This window comes from Wyeomyia smithii, chromosome 2 (genome assembly GCF_029784165.1).
Source record: "Wyeomyia smithii strain HCP4-BCI-WySm-NY-G18 chromosome 2, ASM2978416v1, whole genome shotgun sequence".
Classification (NCBI taxonomy): Eukaryota; Metazoa; Arthropoda; class Insecta; order Diptera; family Culicidae; genus Wyeomyia; species Wyeomyia smithii.
Window position 1 is genome coordinate 169823633 of NC_073695.1, and position 22047 is coordinate 169845679.

Consider the following 22047-nt stretch of genomic DNA (forward strand, 5'->3'; position numbering starts at 1 on the left):
AGCAAAAGTCTGCCTACTGATAGAGAAATCTAATCGATTGGAGATGTTGACTAGGACCCTAGGCATATTGGGAAATATTGAGTTGTTTGGCCCAATTAGCACTCCTGGTCACCAGGGTAGATATGGGAAAATTCAAGATTTTTCGATTTTTCCCCATATAAGCCTCCCCCTTATCGCATATAGCAAAAGTCTGCCTACTGATAGGGAAATCTAATCGATTGGAGATGTTGACTAGGACCCTAGGCATATTGAAAAATATTGACTTGTTCGGCCCAACTGGCATTCCTGGTCACCAGGGTAGATATGGGAAAATTCAAGATTTTTCGATTTTCCCCATATAAGCCTCCTTATCGCATATAGCAAAAGTCTGCCTACTGATAGGGGAATCTAATCGATTGGAGATGTTGACAAGGACCCTAGGCATATTGGAAAATATTGAGTTGTTCGGCCCAATTGACATTCGTGGTTACAGGGTAGATATGGGAAAATTCAAGATTTTTCGATTTTCCCCATATAAGCCTCCTTATCGCATATAGCAAAAGTCTGCCTACTGATAGAGAAATCTAATCGATTGGAGATGTTGAATAGGACCCTAGGCATATTGGGAAATATTGAGTTGTTTGGCCCAATTAGCATTCCTGGTCACCAGGGTAGATATGGGAAAATTCAAGATTTTTCGATTTTTCCCCATATAAGCCTCCCCCTTATCGCATATAGCAAAAGTCTGCCTACTGATAGGGAAATCTAATCGATTGGAGATGTTGACTAGGACCCTAGGCATATTGAAAAATATTGACTTGTTCGGCCCAACTGGCATTCCTGGTCACCAGGGTAGATATGGGAAAATTCAAGATTTTTCGATTTTCCCCATATAAGCCTCCTTATCGCATATAGCAAAAGTCTGCCTACTGATAGAGAAATCTAATCGATTGGAGATGTTGACTAGGACCCTAGGCATATTGGAAAATATTGAGTTGTTCGGCCCAATTGACATTCGTGGTCACTAGGGTAGATATGGGAAAATTCAAGATTTTTCGATTTTTCCCCATATAAGCCTCCTTATCGCATATAGCAAAAGTCTGCCTACTGATAGAGAAATCTAATCGATTGGAGATGTTGACTAGGACCCTAGGCATATTGGAAAATATTGAGTTGTTCGGCCCAATTGACATTCGTGGTCACCAGGGTAGATATGGGAAAATTCAAGATTTTTCGATTTTCCCCATATAAGCCTCCTTATCGCATATAGCAAAAGTCTGCCTACTGATAGGGAAATCTAATCGATTGGAGATGTTGACTAGGACCCTGGGCATATTGGAAAATATTGAGTTGTTCGGCCCAATTGACATTCCTGGTCACCAGGGTAGATATGGGAAAATTCAAGATTTTTCGATTTTTCCCCATATAAGCCTCCCCCTTATCGCATATAGCAAAAGTCTGCCTACTGATAGAGAAATCTAATCGATTGGAGATGTTGACTAGGACCCTAGGCATATTGGAAAATATTGAGTTGTTCGGCCCAATTGACATTCGTGGTCACCAGGGTAGATATGGGAAAATTCAAGATTTTTCGATTTTTCTCCATATAAGCCTCCCCCTTATCGCATATGGCAAAAGTCTGCCTACTGATAGGAAAATCTAATCGATTGGAGATGTTGACTAGGATCCTAGGCATGTTGGAAAATATTGAGTTGTTTGGCCCAATTGGCATTCCTGGTCACTAGGGTAGATATGGGAAAATTCAAGATTTTTCGATTTTCCCCATATAAGCCTCCCTATCGCATATAGCAAAAGTCTGCCTACTGATAGAGAAATCTAATCGATTGGAGATGTTGACTTGGACCCTAGGCATATTGGAAAATATTGAGTTGTTCGGCCCAATTGACATTCGTGGTCACCAGGGTAGATATGGGAAAATTCAAGATTTTTCGATTTTTCCCATATAAGCCTCCTTATCGCATATAGCAAAAGTCTGCCTACTGATAGGGAAATCTAATCGATTGGAGATGTTGACTAGGACCCTAGGCATATTGGAAAATATTGAGTTGTTCGGCCCAATTGACATTCCTGGTCACCAGGGTAGATATGGGAAAATTCAAGATTTTTCGATTTTTCCCCATATAAGCCTCCCCCTTATCGCATATAGCAAAAGTCTGCCTACTGATAGAGAAATCTAATCGATTGGAGATGTTGACTAGGACCCTAGGCATATTGGAAAATATTGAGTTGCTCGGCCCAATTGACATTCCTGGTCACCAGGGTAGATATGGGAAAATTCAAGATTTTTCGATTTTTCCCCATATAAGCCTCCTTATCGCATATAGCAAAAGTCTGCCTACTGATAGAGAAATCTAATCGATTGGAGATGTTGACTAGGACCCTAGGCATATTGGAAAATATTGAGTTGTTCGGCCCAATTGACATTCGTGGTCACCAGGGTAGATATGGGAAAATTCAAGATTTTTCGATTTTCCCCATATAAGCCTCCTTATCGCATATAGCAAAAGTCTGCCTACTGATAGGGAAATCTAATCGATTGGAGATGTTGACTAGGACCCAAGGCATATTGGAAAATATTGAGTTGTTCGGCCCAATTGACATTCGTGGTCACCAGGGTAGATATGGGAAAATTCAAGATTTTTCGATTTTTCTCCATATAAGCCTCCCCCTTATCGCATATGGCAAAAGTCTGCCTACTGATAGGAAAATCTAATCGATTGGAGATGTTGACTAGGATCCTAGCCATGTTGGAAAATATTGAGTTGTTTGGCCCAATTGACATTCGTGGTCACTAGGGTAGATATGGGAAAATTCAAGATTTTTCGATTTTTTCCCATATAAGCCTCCTTATCGCATATAACAAAAGTCTGCCTACTGATAGAGAAATCTAATCGATTGGAGATGTTGACTAGGACCCTAGGCATATTGGAAAATATTGAGTTGTTCGGCCCAATTGACATTCCTGGTCACTAGGGTAGATATGGGAAAATTCAAGATTTTTCGATTTTTTCCCATATAAGCCTCCTTATCGCATATAGCAAAAGTCTGCCTACTGATAGAGAAATCTAATCGATTGGAGATGTTGACTAGGACCCTAGGCATATTGGAAAATATTGAGTTGTTCGGCCCAATTGACATTCCTGGTCACCAGGGTAGATATGGGAAAATTCAAGATTTTTCGATTTTTCCCCATATAAGCCTCCCCCTTATCGCATATAGCAAAAGTCTGCCTACTGATAGGGAAATCTAATCGATTGGAGATGTTGACTAGGACCCTAGGCATGTTGGAAAATATTGAGTTGTTCGGCCAAATTGACATTCGTGGTCACTAGGGTAGATATGGGAAAATTCAAGATTTTTCGATTTTTCCCCATATAAGCCTCCTTATCGCATATAGCAGAAGTCTGCCTACTGATAGAGAAATCTAATCGATTGGAGATGTTGACTAGGACCCTAGGCATATTGGGAAATATTGAGTTGTTCGGCCCAATTGACATTCGTGGTCACCAGGGTAGATATGGGAAAATTCAAGATTTTTCGATTTTTCCCCATATAAGCCTCCCCCTTATCGCATATAGCAAAAGTCTGCCTACTGATAGGGAAATCTAATCGATTGGAGATGTTGACTAGGACCCTAGGCATGTTGGAAAATATTGAGTTGTTCGGCCCAATTGACATTCGTGGTCACCAGGGTAGATATGGGAAAATTCAAGATTTTTCGATTTTTCCCCATATAAGCCTCCCCCTTATCGCATATAGCAAAAGTCTGCCTACTGATAGGGAAATCTAATCGATTGGAGATGTTGACTAGGACCCTAGGCATATTGGAAAATATTGAGTTGTTCGCCCCAATTGACATTCGTGGTCACCAGGGTAGATATGGGAAAATTCAAGATTTTTCGATTTTCCCCATATAAGCCTCCTTATCGCATATAGCAAAAGTCTGCCTACTGAAATTGACATTCGTGGTCACCAGGGAAAATACACCCGAAACTGCGACTCCGTCGGTTGACTAGGCAACGAAGTCCTAGTAAAGGAGCATGTGAAAATCAATATACTACATACATCAATCATGAATTGAATACGAACCGGAAAAACCGGCAATGACCTAGCCGACGAAATAAGTACGACGATTTGGATTCTGCTGGATAAGCTAGAACCCCGCCACTTCGGCATCATTGCGAGAGCTTTGTCGAAAAGGAAGGACGGTACGAAATCATTTGAAATGGTTTATATTATCGAAATAGGGACATCATCGTCAAAATATTTATTTCGAAGTATCGTTGCTTTTAATATGTTGGTATTTAGATGCTTAACGTCAATTATTATGTAATGAGACAAGAATAACATAATTTTGGTAGGTTCAGGTTTCGAGGCATGGAAACTGGAAATGCTCTCATTCATGGATCTCATGATTCTGACAGATATTCGGGAACATATTTGTAATAACTTTCTCTTTTGTCGATATCACTATGACTATTTGGGCAGATAGTGCTCCCGAGAAAGCTCACCGAGCAAGAGACCGTGAATCTTGGATCACCGGGTCGGCTTGCTGCGGGGTAATCGGAGGGACTACGCGCGAAAAGTTGTGCAAAAAACTATTGGATTCCTAGGAGGTTTCTTTTGACCTTAAATGGAAAAACTGTTCATTCAATCTTTACTTTGTTTGATTACGTATCTAAGGGGGTGCGTGTGTGTTTGGGGGGGGGGGGGGGGGTGGCGCTAGCGGATCACTCTTCTTCTCACGGTACGTACCGGCTACTTCGAAGGGTTCTGATTCTACTGGGCTGCGTTGCTGTTGCTGCGATGCTGCGTTGCTGGTTGCGGGGGAGGGGGAAAACTCGTTGCTGTTTTACGCTGCTCTAGTATGATGACCAAAATCGCAATGGCGGATGCGTGGTTTGGCGGGGAAGCAGGTTCTTCAGCGTCTTCCTCCTTTGACTCAATCGATGGGCCACGGACGAGACCGTATTGGCGCCACCGAGAAGGGTCCTCCTTTACTATCAGGGCCAGTTGTCCGAGGATTCCGCGGGCTCGTCGCTGCCCGGAACTCCTTTACGGTTAGACGTAGGCGGATTTCACCACCTAGGCCGACTCGTGTGAAGTGAGCGAACGACGAACGAATAAAATATTCGTTTTGGTGAAGAAACAGAAAAAAAGGTCCTACTCGGACATAAACTATTAGCACGTCATAGCTAAAGTGGGGTGGTATTCTTTACCTGAATGCACTCTTTCTTTGGCTGATATTAGGTACTCACTTAGCTTTTTTATATTTTTTTCTGAATCTCTACTCACTTGCTTCTTACACGAACGCTGCGGTACTTCTGATCGTTTGGCGGTTTTTCAACTCTTGATTTCCCTCCTTTCACCACCCACCATTTTGTTCCCTTTTCCTGTTACTTTTTGATTGCCCGGCGTCACTCTTTTTTTCAGGGTCGGCAAAATGCGCTCAAGGAGGCTTACCTTCCAATGTAGCTTCAGTTCGGTCACAACCTAACATCGAAAAGCTTAGCTTAGCTTGACTGACTGCACATATCAATGGTTGCACTCCGTGATCGATCCGAATCAGTAAAATTGCACAGTGAATCAACTGAATGGGGCTGGGAGTCACCGACCATTCTCATTGTACAAGTTTTAGTGACTCAATACTTTAAAGGATCAATAACAACGCCGGCCACGTCCTTGCAATCAGGTAGGAAGAGGATAGGGATGTAAGTGTGACCCTTGCTATTTGGAGACCGTGTTTATCTCTGCATCTCCACAAAGGTCACGGGAAGGAGGTGTTGTTAGTTGGGAAGGGTAAGTTGGATCAGGATTCACCTTGATAAGTGATGCGATCATACATTCACTCGTCGCTTTTGAAATATTACCGGTTTATTCTCCGTTCGGTCGGCTGATTAGAAATGCAAATTTGGTTTATTTATATTTGATAGCGGTTTAAACTAGCAGACATTAGTAATGCTGTAGGGACCTGTAGCCGGCCCTGGTCGATCCCTAATCAGCGTGCAGCTTAAGCGCCACTCCGTTAGGAGACTGCACGCCACGCTATGTTTGCCCGGTAAGACTCCCCTACGGGTCAGTCAAAGTTGCCATAAAAAGAAGGAATCAGGATCGGACCAGATAGGCTAATAAATTTAAGGCTCCAAAAGCGGGTAGAAAACCCTTCTATCAGCCGGCTGAAATTTTCAACACCTACGTAAACGCATAGAAAGCTTGCGGTAAGGAATCACCCATACCTTGATGATATCATCACAGGCAAAGTCGCTATTTGCCGCTAGACGGCGCAAACATCTCGAACAATGAGCTTTGCTCGGCATTCAAATTCCGCCACGCGGAAGACACAACGAACCGAACTACACGAATACGAATGACGTGAACATATTAGAACGTACTAAATCCTTCCAGTAAACACATTACATCATTTGTTTAACTAATCAAACCGATTATTGGAGACAACAAAGGACAGGTTTGTATTTTATATTACTAGCATGCTTTCATGTGTGTTGTATTGGTATAGAGCAAGATCGCGCCAAATCACCGATGGTCGAATATCGACCATTTTTGATTTGAATGAAACTTTGCACACGTATTTGGCTTAGCAAACTGAGCATTTTCCACAGATGGAGCGATTTTTTACACCCATGAGTTACATTCTAAAAGGGCGTATGCCTTTTGGCATAGGTTTTATTCGAAGCATTATAGCCCATAAACCGTTGGTCGTATAGAAAAACTGTCTGAGAATGAGTTGTAGGGAATTGAAAATGCACCATAAAAAATCACCATAAAATAAATCATCAGAATACAAATATTTTGAAAAATGTTTAAATTAGAATTTTCATAAAAAAATTAATCTACCATAAAAAAATTATTTTTCATTTCTTCATCCTGGACTTTTTTTTAAAAGTTGCTTTTAACGTCAAGTTTCTTTAAAAAAAAAATAAAAGAAAAATTCAACTCTTTTTTTTTTAAATTGAAATTTAATGTTTATTTTTAATATTTTTTGGTCAAAAAAATTTTTTTTGTACAGTGTATATTTTTTTATGGTGCATTTTCAATTCCCTACAACTCATTCTCAGACAGTTTTTCTATACAACCAACGGTTTCTGGGCTACAATGCTTCGAATAAAACCTATGCCAAAAGGCATACGCCCTTTTAGAATGTAACTCATGGGTGTAAAAAATCTCTCCCCCTGTGAAAAATGCTCTGTTTGCTAAGCCAAATACGTGTGCAAAGTTTCATTCAAATCAAAAATGGTCGATTAAATTTTCGCGTATTTCAGGCGATTTGAAATGATTTTGCTCTATATGTACTTAACTCTAGGCCTATCTTCTATTGTTCGTGTGCTTTTTCTCCCTACTGTGCTCGTGGACCCGTGTGCTTTAATTTCAATCAGCTGCTTTATAATGAATCTGCAGTGACGTCACCGGCTTAAGCAAATGCTTGCACCCGGGTGTCTAATCTGGTAAGGTGGCGTTCATAAAAGTGGTTCTGTCATATTTGCGTGCACGCTAAATTATGCTCACCCTATAATTCAGGACACGGCGTTATCATGCCGGTCACGGCCGACTTAAGTCGGGAAAATTGTTACAGCATCTACAGGGCGTCCTTTAAGGAGGCCTCTTTGATAGAAAGAACGATACGACTCACCGAGACTGCTGCGACGGTCGCTGTTGTTGCTGCTATTGGTTGCTTCGCTGGATACTTCTACGGCTGGCTGCTGATGATGATGTGAGTTGCTTTGCTGGCTACGGCTGGCTGCTGGTGATGACGATCACATGTGGCAACGGGCGTGCGATCGGTCGGCAAACGCCGATGGGGGATGAACTGCGGCGGGGATAAACTCGCTTCCTTAGTGCCGCTTACAGGGAGATATCTCGACCTGAAACGGACACTAGCTCACCGGAGGGCTCCGGTCTACAGGATGTCACAAGATGATGCGGGTTTTCGGAATACCGCGTGTCTTGCGACGATGTAGCGCTGTCGGGAATTTCGTCCAATGGAAAAAAACCAGTGCGCGGTGCGCCTTTCGCTGTCCCTTTCCTCTCGTTCGTCGTGCAGATTTACCTATTCTGAACTTTCTTGCACACGTTTTGTATTTTAGCGAAACTATTGCACACTTTATCGACACTTCGGAATCTAATTTAAAATAAAGAAATTTAATACAACTCTACTACGTTCACATTATATGACTTACTAGTAGAAACTCAAAGAAAAAACGCGGACAACAGACACACGCGCGACACTTTCGAAATGCTTGGCGGGCTAGGACGAAATGAACGAGCAATGTAAGTCCTCAGATAAGGGAAGGTGATTCCGTACGACTTACAGGAAATACGTAATGTCCCGCCAACTTCTTCGGGTTACTTCGGAAATCTACGATTCTTTTGGCTGTTTCATTTTGGAATCTCAAATTGGCTCTATCTGTCCCTTTCCAACCTTTCTTCGAGGTTTCTCTAGAGACTATCGCGCTAAGTGAGTCTGAACGGGATTGTGAGCGGCTGACACTTAGAGAGAAATTATGCGATGGGATTGCGACAAGTGTACCGAAATAGCTAGCCTACATCTTGGCGCCAGCAGTTATGTTGATTTCGATGTTACTAATAAATGCTACGGCTACAGACCACGTGCGTGTGTGGTTTACTTCACTAGAGCACAAAACTGCTCAACATCCCGATTTTGAACCGATTCCAACCAGCGTACAAATGCTGTTTGGGTCACTTCCAGTTAGTGGTTTATTTCAGTGTTCTGCTGAATGTTATGCTACAAGATGTGGTTCTGATTTACACCGACGTACAACCGAAAGGTCGTTCGTACCACTCACAAATTTGTGGTGTTTACTTGGGAGGAATGCGTGATATCATATTTGATTTTTGTTTATTTTTTCGACCGTATTAAACCGACAAATACTAAATCTGTTGTTGGGACTAGTGTTGTCTAGTAATTATCAGAAGTGTATTAGATTCTACCAAACCAACAACAGAAGATGCTGTTGGTGCCAGGCACACGTGTGCATGGTTCGTAACAAGAAATACAGTGAGGTATTTTTTTTTAATTTTCAACAAAGATTTTTTGAACGAAGTGGTTTTTTTCACCGTTTTTGTCCACGCGTTAAACAGCTGCCATGAGTAACAGACTACTGTAACAGTTAGATATTTTTACACATTTTCATTTTTACACGTTTGTTTACACTCTTATCTGTATCATCGGTGTAATGAACAAATTACTTTATTCAATACAAAATTTTCTATATATTTTGAAGGGAAGCCTATATATAACGAAACGAATCGAAATAATATTTGAATTGCCTAGTGTATCCGGAAGTATATCATCTACATTCACAATCATTATCTTTTTATACCACGATAGCCGTCTCCAGTATTACGACGATATACACTGGCCTTGTCTTCGTTGACGCGGGAGAATATTCCTATGAAATTCAAAAACTTGGCAACATTCATGAATCCAAAGCCCAAATATTAGACAAAAGTGCTTCAACACTATTTACAACATAAAATTCCCAATTTATCCTCGAAACGCCAAAGTAATCATGATTGGCTTTATATTTTTGAACTTGTGCCATAACGATCCTTGAACATATAACATATTTATCAAAAACTCTGCCTGGGAGCAGAGTAATTATTCAAAAGCTATAAAAGACATAAATAGGTATGGAGTTCAACATCAAGTTCGGTATTATATTGCACACAGATTCATCAACGCGAATGCACACAATTTCATACGATTAATATAATGTACAGCTCTTTATTCTTCATTCTCTAATGCAAGAAAGCAAGTAAAAAACAGCAATATCGTGTTGAGTTTCTCAAAATAGTATTCTCTACAAACTATCTTTAGACATTATCCTTCTTTTTTGCTTCCTTTAGCAATTAGCGACAGCGCGAAATTTTGAATTACCCAATAGTTTCAGGATCAACACTCGAGAAGGTATCGTTCATCTCGGAAGCAACCCCCAGGAGTTATTAATTTGGCCCTGATTTCAGCCCTTTCTGAACACTGTGCCACGTCCACCTCTATCGCGTGGATCGGCCACCAAAATTAGAAAAAATTCACATCAGAATAGAAGAATAAATAAAATAGTAGGAGGGTGGTATCCAACATACGACCGCATAGTTGACGTAGAACTACAATAGTTTTATATTTCCCTTTGAGGCTCTGTTTGATTTGAGCTCGTTTTACTTTTAGCACGGTTCGATTTTGGCACACATGTGCCAAAAACGAGCGATTATGTCTAATCACATTTCCTAGTTATCTTAGTTCCAAAGAAGGGTATTTTGGTTCTTTATGTTGCCGAAGCGGATGACCGGAATCGGTAAAACGGTTCCTGGAATATGACCGGAACATATGCCGGTAATATAATGATCATGATCTAAGCAGTACTAAGCCTCTAATTACTCGGGTAGTAATATCAAGTATCTAAGTCGTCAGCTTCAATTCATCAAGCGACACCTCAAACGACTTGGAACTAAAACTATTTTATTGGTGGAAATATTTATGAAAAAAAGTCATGAAAAGAGAATCGTTCATTTTTGGCATGGTTCTATCTTGGCAACAGGAAAATTCTGCCATGTCTTGTTTGGCAAAATCGAACGGGGTCTGTATTTTGATTATTTATTTGCAGCACTCTATTTTAGAAGAAAAAATATTCTCTTCAACATTGATGAATATCTTTCATTTTTTTTTCTGTGTGGACTCAGTACTGCGACCAGAGCTTAGATCTATTGTGATATTGCCCAGGTGGCCAGGAACGGCCGATTTGGAAAAACTTGGAATTTTATTCAAGAGGAATAGTTGCTGCTCTAAAGTACGTTTTTTCATGGAAACCTGATTTTCTCAGTCTCTCACATTGGGTTTCAACTTAGCCCTTCGATTTTCAAGCTCTAAGTTTCTAGAGTAACGTCTTCTGAATTCAAAGATGGTGAAAATTTATTCTAGTATGCACAGATTTAGAGAAAAACGAGTTTGAATTCACTGAAGTATGAGTTCTCTTGAAAACTTGATTTTCTCCAAATCTGTGCATGCTAAATAAATCTTTAACCATCTTTGGATTCAGAAGACGTTACTCTAGAAATATAGAGCTTTGAAATTGAGGAGCTGAGTTGAAACCTACCGTGAGAGACTGAGAAAATCAGGTTTCCATGAAAATACGTACTTTGGTGAATTTGAACTCGTTTTTCTCAAAATGTTTGCATGCTAAAATAAATGTTTAATCGCGTATGGATTTAGGAGACCTTACCGCAAAAATGCAGAGCTTAAATTTTGGAGAACGGTTTTGTTGTTTGAATTTTTATAAAAATACGCCACGTTCTCATAACTGGTAACTTCGGGTATCGATTTGATCCAGTCATACATTTTTTTTATAATTCATATGAAACGTAGTTTCTGGTCAACCCCCTACAGCCCCTTAATAGTCCACGTTGTTTATGGTCGTCCCTATACTCACTGTTTTATCATATTATTCATGTGGATTATTCGTAGATGCGCTACTGTTTATTTAACAGGTATTAAATTAAACTTTTTGTTTTTGGCACAATCTCACCCCATAGAAGGGGTGAGATTAGGCCAAAGTTCATTTAATTTTAGCAAAATTATAGTTTATTGTAACTTAACCATATTTGCAGCAGTCGTTACCTAAACATTCAAGTGTGCACTGGCGTGATTTAGATCAAACTCATTGCCTAAATGTGTGCATTACAAGCTAAGGAACAAAAACATATCCTTTTTTGGCACAATCTCACCCTGGCAGACGGTACTAAAAACTTAAATTTTACTTTCGTATCACGAAAACACAAAAAATCTCGCATTTTCTCACAACGGCCGGCCTAGCGGTAAATTGTGAGTATGAGCGAATGTTGGTCTACTAGTGGGTCACCATTCCTGAAAATATCATTTTTGGGAATTTTCTTATAGTGGAGTAGTAGTCGATTAAGTGACCTACACAACAAGAATACAAGGCAAATTATTGAAAAAATCGAATTTCCCAAGAACGGCCGGCCTAATGGAAAATTGTGTCTATCAGTAGGCAGACTTTTGCTATATGCTATAAGGAGGCTTATATGGGGAAAAATCGAAAAATCTTGAATTTTCCCATATCTACCCTGGTGACCAGGAATGTCAATTGGGCCGAACAACTCAATATTTTCCAATATGCCTAGAATCCTAGTCAACATCTCCAATCGATTAGATTTCCCTATCAGTAGGCAGACTTTTGTCATATGCGATAAGGAGGCTTATATGGGGAAAAATCGAAAAATCTTGAATTTTCCCATATCTACCCTGGGGACCAGGAATGTCAATTGGGCCGAACAACTCAATATTTTCCAACATGAATAGGGTCCTAGTCAACATCTCCAATCGATTAGATTCCCCTATCAGTAGGCAGACTTTTGTCATATGCGATAAGGAGGCTTATATGGGGAAAAATCGAAAAATCTTGAATTTTCCCATATCTACCCTGGGGACCAGGAATGTCAATTAGGCCGAACAACTCAATATTTTCCAACATGCCTAGGGTCTTAGTCAACATCTCCAATCGATTATATTTCCCTATCAGTAGGCAGACTTTTGTCATATGCGATAAGGAGGCTTATATGGGGAAAAATCGAAAAATCTTGAATTTTCCCATATCTACCCTGGTGACCACGAATGTCAATTGGGCCGAACAACTCAATATTTTCCAACATGCCTAGGGTCCAAGTCAACATCTCCAATCGATTAGATTTCCCTATCAGTAGGCAGACTTTTGCTATATGCGATAAGGAGGCTTATATGGGGAAAAATCGAAAAATCTTGAATTTTCCCATATCTACCCTGGTGACCAGGAATGTCAATTGGGCCGAACAACTCAATATTTTCCAACATGCCTAGGATCCTAGTCAACATCTCCAATCGATTAGATTTCCCTATCAGTAGGCAGACTTTTGTCATATGCGATAAGGAGGCTTATATGGGGAAAAATCGAAAAATCTTGAGTTTTCCCATATCTACCCTGGTGACCAGGAATGTCAATTGGGCCGAACAACTCAATATTTTCCAATATGCCTAGAATCCTAGTCAACATCTCCAATCGATTAGATTTTCCTATCAGTAGGCAGACTTTTGTCATATGCGATAAGGAGGCTTATATGGGGAAAAATCGAAAAATCTTGAATTTTCCCATATCTACCCTGGTGACCAGGAATGTCAATTGGGCCGAACAACTCAATATTTTCCAACATGCCTAGGTTCCTAGTCAACATCTCCAATCGATTAGATTTCCCTATCAGTAGGCAGACTTTTGTCATATGCGATAAGGAGGCTTATATGGGGAAAAATCGAAAAATCTTGAATTTTCCCATATCTACCCTGGTGACCAGGAATGTCAATTGGGCCGAACAACTCAATATTTTCCAACATGCCTAGGGTCCTAGTCAACATCTCCAATCGATTAGATTTCCCTATCAGTAGGCAGACTTTTGTCATATGCGATAAGGAGGCTTATATGGGGAAAAATCGAAAAATCTTGAATTTTCCCATATCTACCCTGGTGACCAGGAATGTCAATTGGGCCGAACAACTCAATATTTTCCAACATGCCTAAGGTCCTAGTCAACATCTCCAATCGATAAGATTTCCCTATCAGTAGGCAGACTTTTGTCATATGCGATAAGGGGGAGGCTTATATGGGGAAAAATCGAAAAATCTTGAATTTTCCCATATCTACCCTGGTGACCAGGAATGTCAATTGGGCCGAACAACTCAATATTTTCCAATATGCCTAGAATCCTAGTCAACATCTCCAATCGATTAGATTTCCCTATCAGTAGGCAGACTTTTGTCATATGCGATAAGGAGGCTTATATGGGGAAAAATCGAAAAATCTTGAATTTTCCCATATCTACCCTGGGGACCAGGAATGTCAATTGGGCCGAACAACTCAATATTTTCCAACATGAATAGGGTCCTAGTCAACATCTCCAATCGATTAGATTCCCCTATCAGTAGGCAGACTTTTGTCATATGCGATAAGGAGGCTTATATGGGGAAAAATCGAAAAATCTTGAATTTTCCCATATCTACCCTGGGGACCAGGAATGTCAATTAGGCCGAACAACTCAATATTTTCCAACATGCCTAGGGTCTTAGTCAACATCTCCAATCGATTATATTTCCCTATCAGTAGGCAGACTTTTGTCATATGCGATAAGGAGGCTTATATGGGGAAAAATCGAAAAATCTTGAATTTTCCCATATCTACCCTGGTGACCACGAATGTCAATTGGGCCGAACAACTCAATATTTTCCAACATGCCTAGGGTCCAAGTCAACATCTCCAATCGATTAGATTTCCCTATCAGTAGGCAGACTTTTGCTATATGCGATAAGGAGGCTTATATGGGGAAAAATCGAAAAATCTTGAATTTTCCCATATCTACCCTGGTGACCAGGAATGTCAATTGGGCCGAACAACTCAATATTTTCCAACATGCCTAGGATCCTAGTCAACATCTCCAATCGATTAGATTTCCCTATCAGTAGGCAGACTTTTGTCATATGCGATAAGGAGGCTTATATGGGGAAAAATCGAAAAATCTTGAGTTTTCCCATATCTACCCTGGTGACCAGGAATGTCAATTGGGCCGAACAACTCAATATTTTCCAATATGCCTAGAATCCTAGTCAACATCTCCAATCGATTAGATTTTCCTATCAGTAGGCAGACTTTTGTCATATGCGATAAGGAGGCTTATATGGGGAAAAATCGAAAAATCTTGAATTTTCCCATATCTACCCTGGTGACCAGGAATGTCAATTGGGCCGAACAACTCAATATTTTCCAACATGCCTAGGTTCCTAGTCAACATCTCCAATCGATTAGATTTCCCTATCAGTAGGCAGACTTTTGTCATATGCGATAAGGAGGCTTATATGGGGAAAAATCGAAAAATCTTGAATTTTCCCATATCTACCCTGGTGACCAGGAATGTCAATTGGGCCGAACAACTCAATATTTTCCAACATGCCTAGGGTCCTAGTCAACATCTCCAATCGATTAGATTTCCCTATCAGTAGGCAGACTTTTGTCATATGCGATAAGGAGGCTTATATGGGGAAAAATCGAAAAATCTTGAATTTTCCCATATCTACCCTGGTGACCAGGAATGTCAATTGGGCCGAACAACTCAATATTTTCCAACATGCCTAAGGTCCTAGTCAACATCTCCAATCGATAAGATTTCCCTATCAGTAGGCAGACTTTTGTCATATGCGATAAGGGGGAGGCTTATATGGGGAAAAATCGAAAAATCTTGAATTTTCCCATATCTACCCTGGTGACCAGGAATGTCAATTGGGCCGAACAACTCAATATTTTCCAACATGCCTAGGGTCCTAGTCAACATCTCCAATCGATTAGATTTCCCTATCAGTAGGCAGACTTTTGCTATATGCGATAAGGAGGCTTATATGGGGAAAAATCGAAAAATCTTGAATTTTCCCATATCTACCCTGGTGACCAGGAATGTCAATTGGGCCGAACAACTCAATATTTTCCAACATGCCTAGGATCCTAGTCAACATCTCCAATCGATAAGATTTCCCTATCAGTAGGCAGACTTTTGTCATATGCGATAAGGAGGCTTATATGGGGAAAAATCGAAAAATCTTGAGTTTTCCCATATCTACCCTGGTGACCAGGAATGTCAATTGGGCCGAACAACTCAATATTTTCCAATATGCCTAGAATCCTAGTCAACATCTCCAATCGATTAGATTTCTCTATCAGTAGGCAGACTTTTGTCATATGCGATAAGGAGGCTTATATGGGGAAAGATCGAAAAATCTTGAATTTTCCCATATCTACCCTGGTGACCAGGAATGTCAATTGGGCCGAACAACTCAATATTTTCCAACATGCCTAGGTTCCTAGTCAACATCTCCAATCGATTAGATTTCCCTATCAGTAGGCAGACTTTTGTCATATGCGATAAGGAGGCTTATATGGGGAAAAATCGAAAAATCTTGAATTTTCCCATATCTACCCTGGTGACCAGGAATGTCAATTGGGCCGAACAACTCAATATTTTCCAACATGCCTAGGGTCCTAGTCAACATCTCCAATCGATTAGATTTCCCTATCAGTAGGCAGACTTTTGTCATATGCGATAAGGAGGCTTATATCTACCCTGGTGACCAGGAATGTCAATTGGGCCGAACAACTCAATATTTTCCAACATGCCTAAGGTCCTAGTCAACATCTCCAATCGATAAGATTTCCCTATCAGTAGGCAGACTTTTGTCATATGCGATAAGGGGGAGGCTTATATGGGGAAAAATCGAAAAATCTTGAATTTTCCCATATCTACCCTGGTGACCAGGAATGTCAATTGGGCCGAACAACTCAATATTTTCCAACATGCCTAGGGTCCTAGTCAACATCTCCAATCGATAAGATTTCCCTATCAGTAGGCAGACTTTTGCTATATGCGATAAGGAGGCTTATATGGGGGAAAATCGAAAAATCTTGAATTTTCCCATATCTACCCTGGTGACCAGGAATGTCAATTGGGCCGAACAACTCAATATTTTCCAACATGCCTAGGGTCCTAGTCAACATCTCCAATCGATTAGATTTCCCTATCAGTAGGCAGACTTTTGTCATATGCGATAAGGAGGCTTATATGGGGAAAAATCGAAAAATCTTGAATTTTCCCATATCTACCCTGGTGACCAGGAATGTCAATTGGGCCGAACAACTCAATATTTTCCAACATGCCTAGGGTCCTAGTCAACATCTCCAATCGATTATATTTCCCTATCAGTAGGCAGACTTTTGCTATATGCGATAAGGAGGCTTATATGGGGAAATATCGAAAAATCTTGAATTTTCCCATATCTACCCTGATGACCATAAATGTCAATTGGGCCGAACAACTCAATATTTTCCAACATGCCTAGGGTCCTAGTCAACATCTCCAATCGATAAGATTTCCCTATCAGTAGGCAGACTTTTGTTATATGCGATAAGGGGGAGGCTTATATGGGGAAAAATCGAAAAATCTTGATTTTTCCCATATCTACCCTGGTGACCAGGAATGTCAATTGGGCCGAACAACTCAATATTTTCCAACATGCCTAGGGTCCTAGTCAACATCTCCAATCGATAAGATTTCCCTATCAGTAGGCAGACTTTTGTCATATGCGATAAGGAGGCTTATATGGGGAAAATCGAAAAATCTTGAATTTTCCCATATCTACCCTGGTGACCAGGAATGTCAATTGGGCCGAACAACTCAATATTTTCCAACATGCCTAGGGTCCTAGTCAACATCTCCAATCGATTAGATTTCCCTATCAGTAGGCAGACTTTTGTCATATGCGATAAGGAGGCTTATATGGGGAAAAATCGAAAAATCTTGAATTTTCCCATATCTACCCTGGTGACCAGGAATGTCAATTGGGCCGAACAACTCAATATTTTCCAATATGCCTAGGGTCCTAGTCAACATCTCCAATCGATTAGATTTCCCTATCAGTAGGCAGACTTTTGCTATATGCGATAAGGGGGAGGCTTATATGGGGAAAAATCGAAAAATCTTGAATTTTCCCATATCTACCCTGGTGACCAGGAATGTCAATTGGGCCGAACAACTCAATATTTTCCAATATGCCTAGGGTCCTAGTCAACATCTCCAATCGATAAGATTTCCCTACCAGTAGGCAGACTTTTGCTATATGCGATAAGGGGGAGGCTTATATGAGGAAAAATCGAAAAAACTTGAATTTTCCCGTATCTACCCTGGTGACCAGGAATGCCAATTGGGCCGAGCAACTCAATATTTTCCAATATGCCTAGGGTCCTAGTCAACATCTCCAATCGATTAGATTTCCCTATCAGTAGGCAGACTTTTGCTATATGCGATAAGGGGGAGGCTTATATGGGGAAAAATCGAAAAATCTTGAATTTTCCCATATCTACCCTGGTGACCAGGAATGTCAATTGGGCCGAACAACTCAATATTTTGCAACATTTCTAGGATTCTAGTGACATTTCCAATTCATTATATTGCTCTATCTTGCCTATTAATTAGTTGTAAAGTTTTATCTCTTATCAATTTTGTTGGTTTAATTCACATTTTTAGTTTCAGTGCTGCCCACCATTAGCGCTGCATTCTATGCTCTCTTCTGTTGAAATATTTCGTTTATGTTGGCTTAGTTCCGGAGGGTTAAATCACGCAGCATATATGAATCCGGATTTAAACCAACAAAACCAGCTACCCAACAAAATGAAATATTTCACGATTTTGTTGGGTACGTTTCTTGTTGGGCGAATTCACACAAGTTCTCAAATATGAGTGTTAAAATGAATTGTACATTTCTAAACTGTGTGATTATGTTTATATATGATATTCCGGAAAATGTTCGCAGTTATTTAAAAATCTATAAAAAAAACTGACAATGAAGTGAACATGATGCAAACCTAAATTTCGAAAATTTTCTGAATAATTTTCATCTGCGTTTTTTTTTTTCAAATCACCGCAAGATATAACGTTTCAACAGCTTAACAACACCGCTGTGGTTGTCGCCAGACGCCATATTTGTGTTGATTGTTGTGCATAAAAGTTGTTTACATTTAAAAATCGTAAAACTTGTCTGAACTACTTTGTTTCTATTATTTCAAATTATTGGTTATACGATATACGTATATATAAAGTAAATTTCTAGCCAGAACTGTTGAGCGATTTATTAAAAAGTAGTACAAACAAATAAACTGGGTTTTTAAAATGGAGTTGAATATAATGAAAAACCTTGAGTTAGATAAAATTTGTCGAATCTGTCTAGCGGTTAAGAAAGAGATGCGTCCTTTGTTTGGGGAAATGGTCGCGGAAATGCTCATGGAGATAGCTAAAATACAGGTACGACCATATCTTTTAGCCTGTTTCATGTATTGTTATTATGCTTCTCTACAGATAGAACAAATGGACGGCTGGCCGGATAAAATTTGTATCCAGTGTATTCACCAAGTCAGTCGTTGCCATGCGTTCAAAACGCGTGTGGAAAAATCGGATAGTACACTGCGGCAATACATAAAGGGAATAACCGTGGTAGTGGAAGAGCATATGCCGAAGGAACTACCCATTGAAGTTTCTAGACCTCAACTTGCAACACAAAAGTTGCCGCAAGTCCAACCTGTAACCTGTTATATTTTATGTTTGGGCTTTTCTCTATAACTTTGCTTCGTTTGTTGTACAGATTCAGGAAATCCATATTCAGCGAACGGATATTCCGTCAATTGCTGAAGCTGCTGCTCCAACGATGATACTAACGAATGCTCAGCTACTGAATGCCGGAGCTCAAATAATAAATGCGGGTCATTTATTAACTACTGCAGCAGGGCAACAAATTATACAAGCACCGCAATATCATGCAGCACAAATTGGACAGTTTATCCAAGGACCGAACAATACCATTCAAATGATTACTCATGGAGCTGCGCATCCGGCGCCTTTATTGCAAATCCAGCGTACGACCGACGATCGGTGTGAAATTATTGTGCAACCTGATATGGCAGAGCAGCAATTTTACGATGATAGCAACGGTGGGTTGAAATCAACATTTTCTTTAAAGTTTTATCCCAATCATGTTTATTGCAGTAATTTCTGTGAATCCGATTCAATCCGTCCCTATGATGGTAGCAGCTCCACCAACAGCCATCCAACATCATCATTTAGCCCAGCACACTTTTCAACAACAACAGCACCTACACCAACAAATGCAGCATCAGCAACTTGGAGAAGAACAATTAGATGACGATGTTGAAGAATGCCACATCAAAGATGGACAGGAATCTGAATATGGTGAGCAAGAGGATAGTCAGATTGATAATGACGAAATGATAGAAGAAGACGTGCAGGAGGAAGAAGAAATAGAAGCAGAGGGAGAAGAAGAGTTTTTTGTTACTGATGGGGATACAGATGATGAGGAAAAACAGTTAGGTAATGTTTCTTGATACACTGAAATTTCTGATATCAATTCTTTGATTTTCAAACTTGCAGCTGAGTTTATGAACCACCAGACCTCTTGTCCCAGCCCTGGACGATATGTGTGTAACTTATGTCGCAAAGAATTCAACCAGCCAAAATGTCTGCAAACGCATATGTCTTCCCATTCCAATTGGTTAAAGGTATGTTTAAAATTTGAATATTGATTATTATTTAACAGTTTTTGTTCTAGGCCAATTGCAAGAAACAACCTGAATGCGAAATTTGTCATAAAAGTTTTCGAGGTCCAGGAATGTTACGAATGCATATGAAGACGCATGAAGTAAGTAAAGTATCAACCGTATTCCATATCTAAATTTGTTGTTTTCTGTTTTTAGAAAGCCGATAAACTGCCCACGTGCTCAATTTGTCAAAGAGAATTCAAATCTAAATCAATTTTATATCGGCATAGGCAGACGCATTTTGAGGTAGAGATTCGTGTGCAGTATTTTCAATGTTTACGAGGATTGATTTTTTTGTTTTCAGAAAAATTTTGCGTGCTCCATGTGTGATAAGCGATTCAGTTCCAATTATCAGTTGAACATTCACATGCAGCGACATAAAAAACAAAAACCGCATAAATGTCCACACTGCGACAAATCTTTTTATAACGCTTCCGATTTAAAGGTGTGTTTTGTTTCAGTATATAATTGTTACCCATAGATTATCCTTTTCCATGGTTGTTTCAGGTTCACGTCAACCAACATCTTGGTATTAAAGTAATCCAAATCAAAAAGGTTTCGACAACTAGCTAATCACTGTGCGTGCGTTAACTCTGTACCTTAAAAAAATCGGCAGTTTTTACTAGAATAACAATAAAAGTGTCACCTTTTCTCTCTTATACAACAGCTTGCCTTATGCATTATGAAAAACATTCTATTTGTCGAAGATCGAAAATGCTCTCTACTGAGCGCAGGTGGATCTGATGCATGTTAGTACATATCTTGGTTTAAAAATCAAGAAATACCAGAATGCAATTCAAACGTTGGCGTTGCCGCACTCAGACAACATTTTTAGCAAATTTTTAAACTTCCACATTGACATTCAACTTCTACCGTTGCTGGAAAAGACATACAGAAACAATGCTGTAAGTCGTCTTGATGCTGGAATGTTTTTGATATTACATTGATTTTTCAACTCAGAAGGCTACAAGGATAATACAGCGACGAACAACAATCTATCTACGCTCAGGGCAAAGCAGGAACCGTTTGTATAAAGTTTTTCTGGTGGCACACACTTATCTAATGTACGCTTCTTAAAAGTAGCGGATTTAATTTAAGATTACTTACTATTATCGCTTGTGCAATACTTTAGTTAGATTAAAAGTTCAGTCCTTGCTGGATTCAACGGTACAATGTATTTTAGATTCCAGACTATTCTTCCTTGCAATATATGTAAAAAGAACGAGTAAGAGAAGTTTCGCACTTCTAGTATTTATTTTCTATAATTTATAAACCTGTTTTCTATTTAGGAGCTTGAATAAAATTATAATATAAACGAAAAAGAGTTTGTTCATCAGAGCGATATAGATATTATAGACGGGTTCGGGTTTGAAAATTTTTGGAAGTGTCGGGTACGGGTCGGGTTCGGGTTTTGTGAAAAAAATATTTTCGGGGTCGGGTCGGGTTCGGGTTTGAAAATGTCGGGTTTGGGTATGAAAACCCGAAACCCGACTATGAAATCTATGAAATCTCGGGCTCGGGTCGGGTTTGGGTTTCAAAAAAATAAAATTTTCGGGTTCGGGCCGGGTTCGGGTTTGAACGAAAAAAAAGTTTCGGGTTCGGGTTTCGACCGAAAAAAAAATTCGGGTTCGGGTTTGAAAAACATCAAACCCGACCATCTCTAATAGATATCATGTCATGAGTTTTAGTATTTGAAATCGAATTAGTAATAGGGGATAAGCTCCATTCGATCAACACGAATCGCAAATTAGTGAGTAGATTTGTACAGCTAATCACGGTAAAGCGAATCCCTCGCGATGCTATTCGCGCTTACTATGTCATCGAACTA

General features: G+C 39.8%; 1 protein-coding gene across 3 annotated transcripts in view; it reads left to right on the top strand.

Moving 5' to 3' along the window:
• LOC129724749 (zinc finger and BTB domain-containing protein 49) overlaps positions 1-21530 on the top strand; it is a 32125-nt gene extending 10595 nt beyond the window's left edge. Inside the window, exons 2-11 of one of the 3 annotated variants that reach the window (XM_055679896.1) lie at positions 18339-18912; positions 18967-19188; positions 19250-19595; positions 19651-19992; positions 20053-20180; positions 20231-20320; positions 20376-20465; positions 20524-20664; positions 20727-20797; positions 20887-21530. In XM_055679896.1, the coding sequence (XP_055535871.1) occupies positions 18781-18912; positions 18967-19188; positions 19250-19595; positions 19651-19992; positions 20053-20180; positions 20231-20320; positions 20376-20465; positions 20524-20664; positions 20727-20792 (1557 nt within the window). In that variant the 5' untranslated portion in view covers positions 18339-18780 and the 3' untranslated portion in view covers positions 20793-20797; positions 20887-21530. The other 2 variants (XM_055679895.1, XM_055679894.1) reach the window with 2 other exon arrangements.
• The last annotated feature ends 517 nt before the right edge of the window (positions 21531-22047 follow it).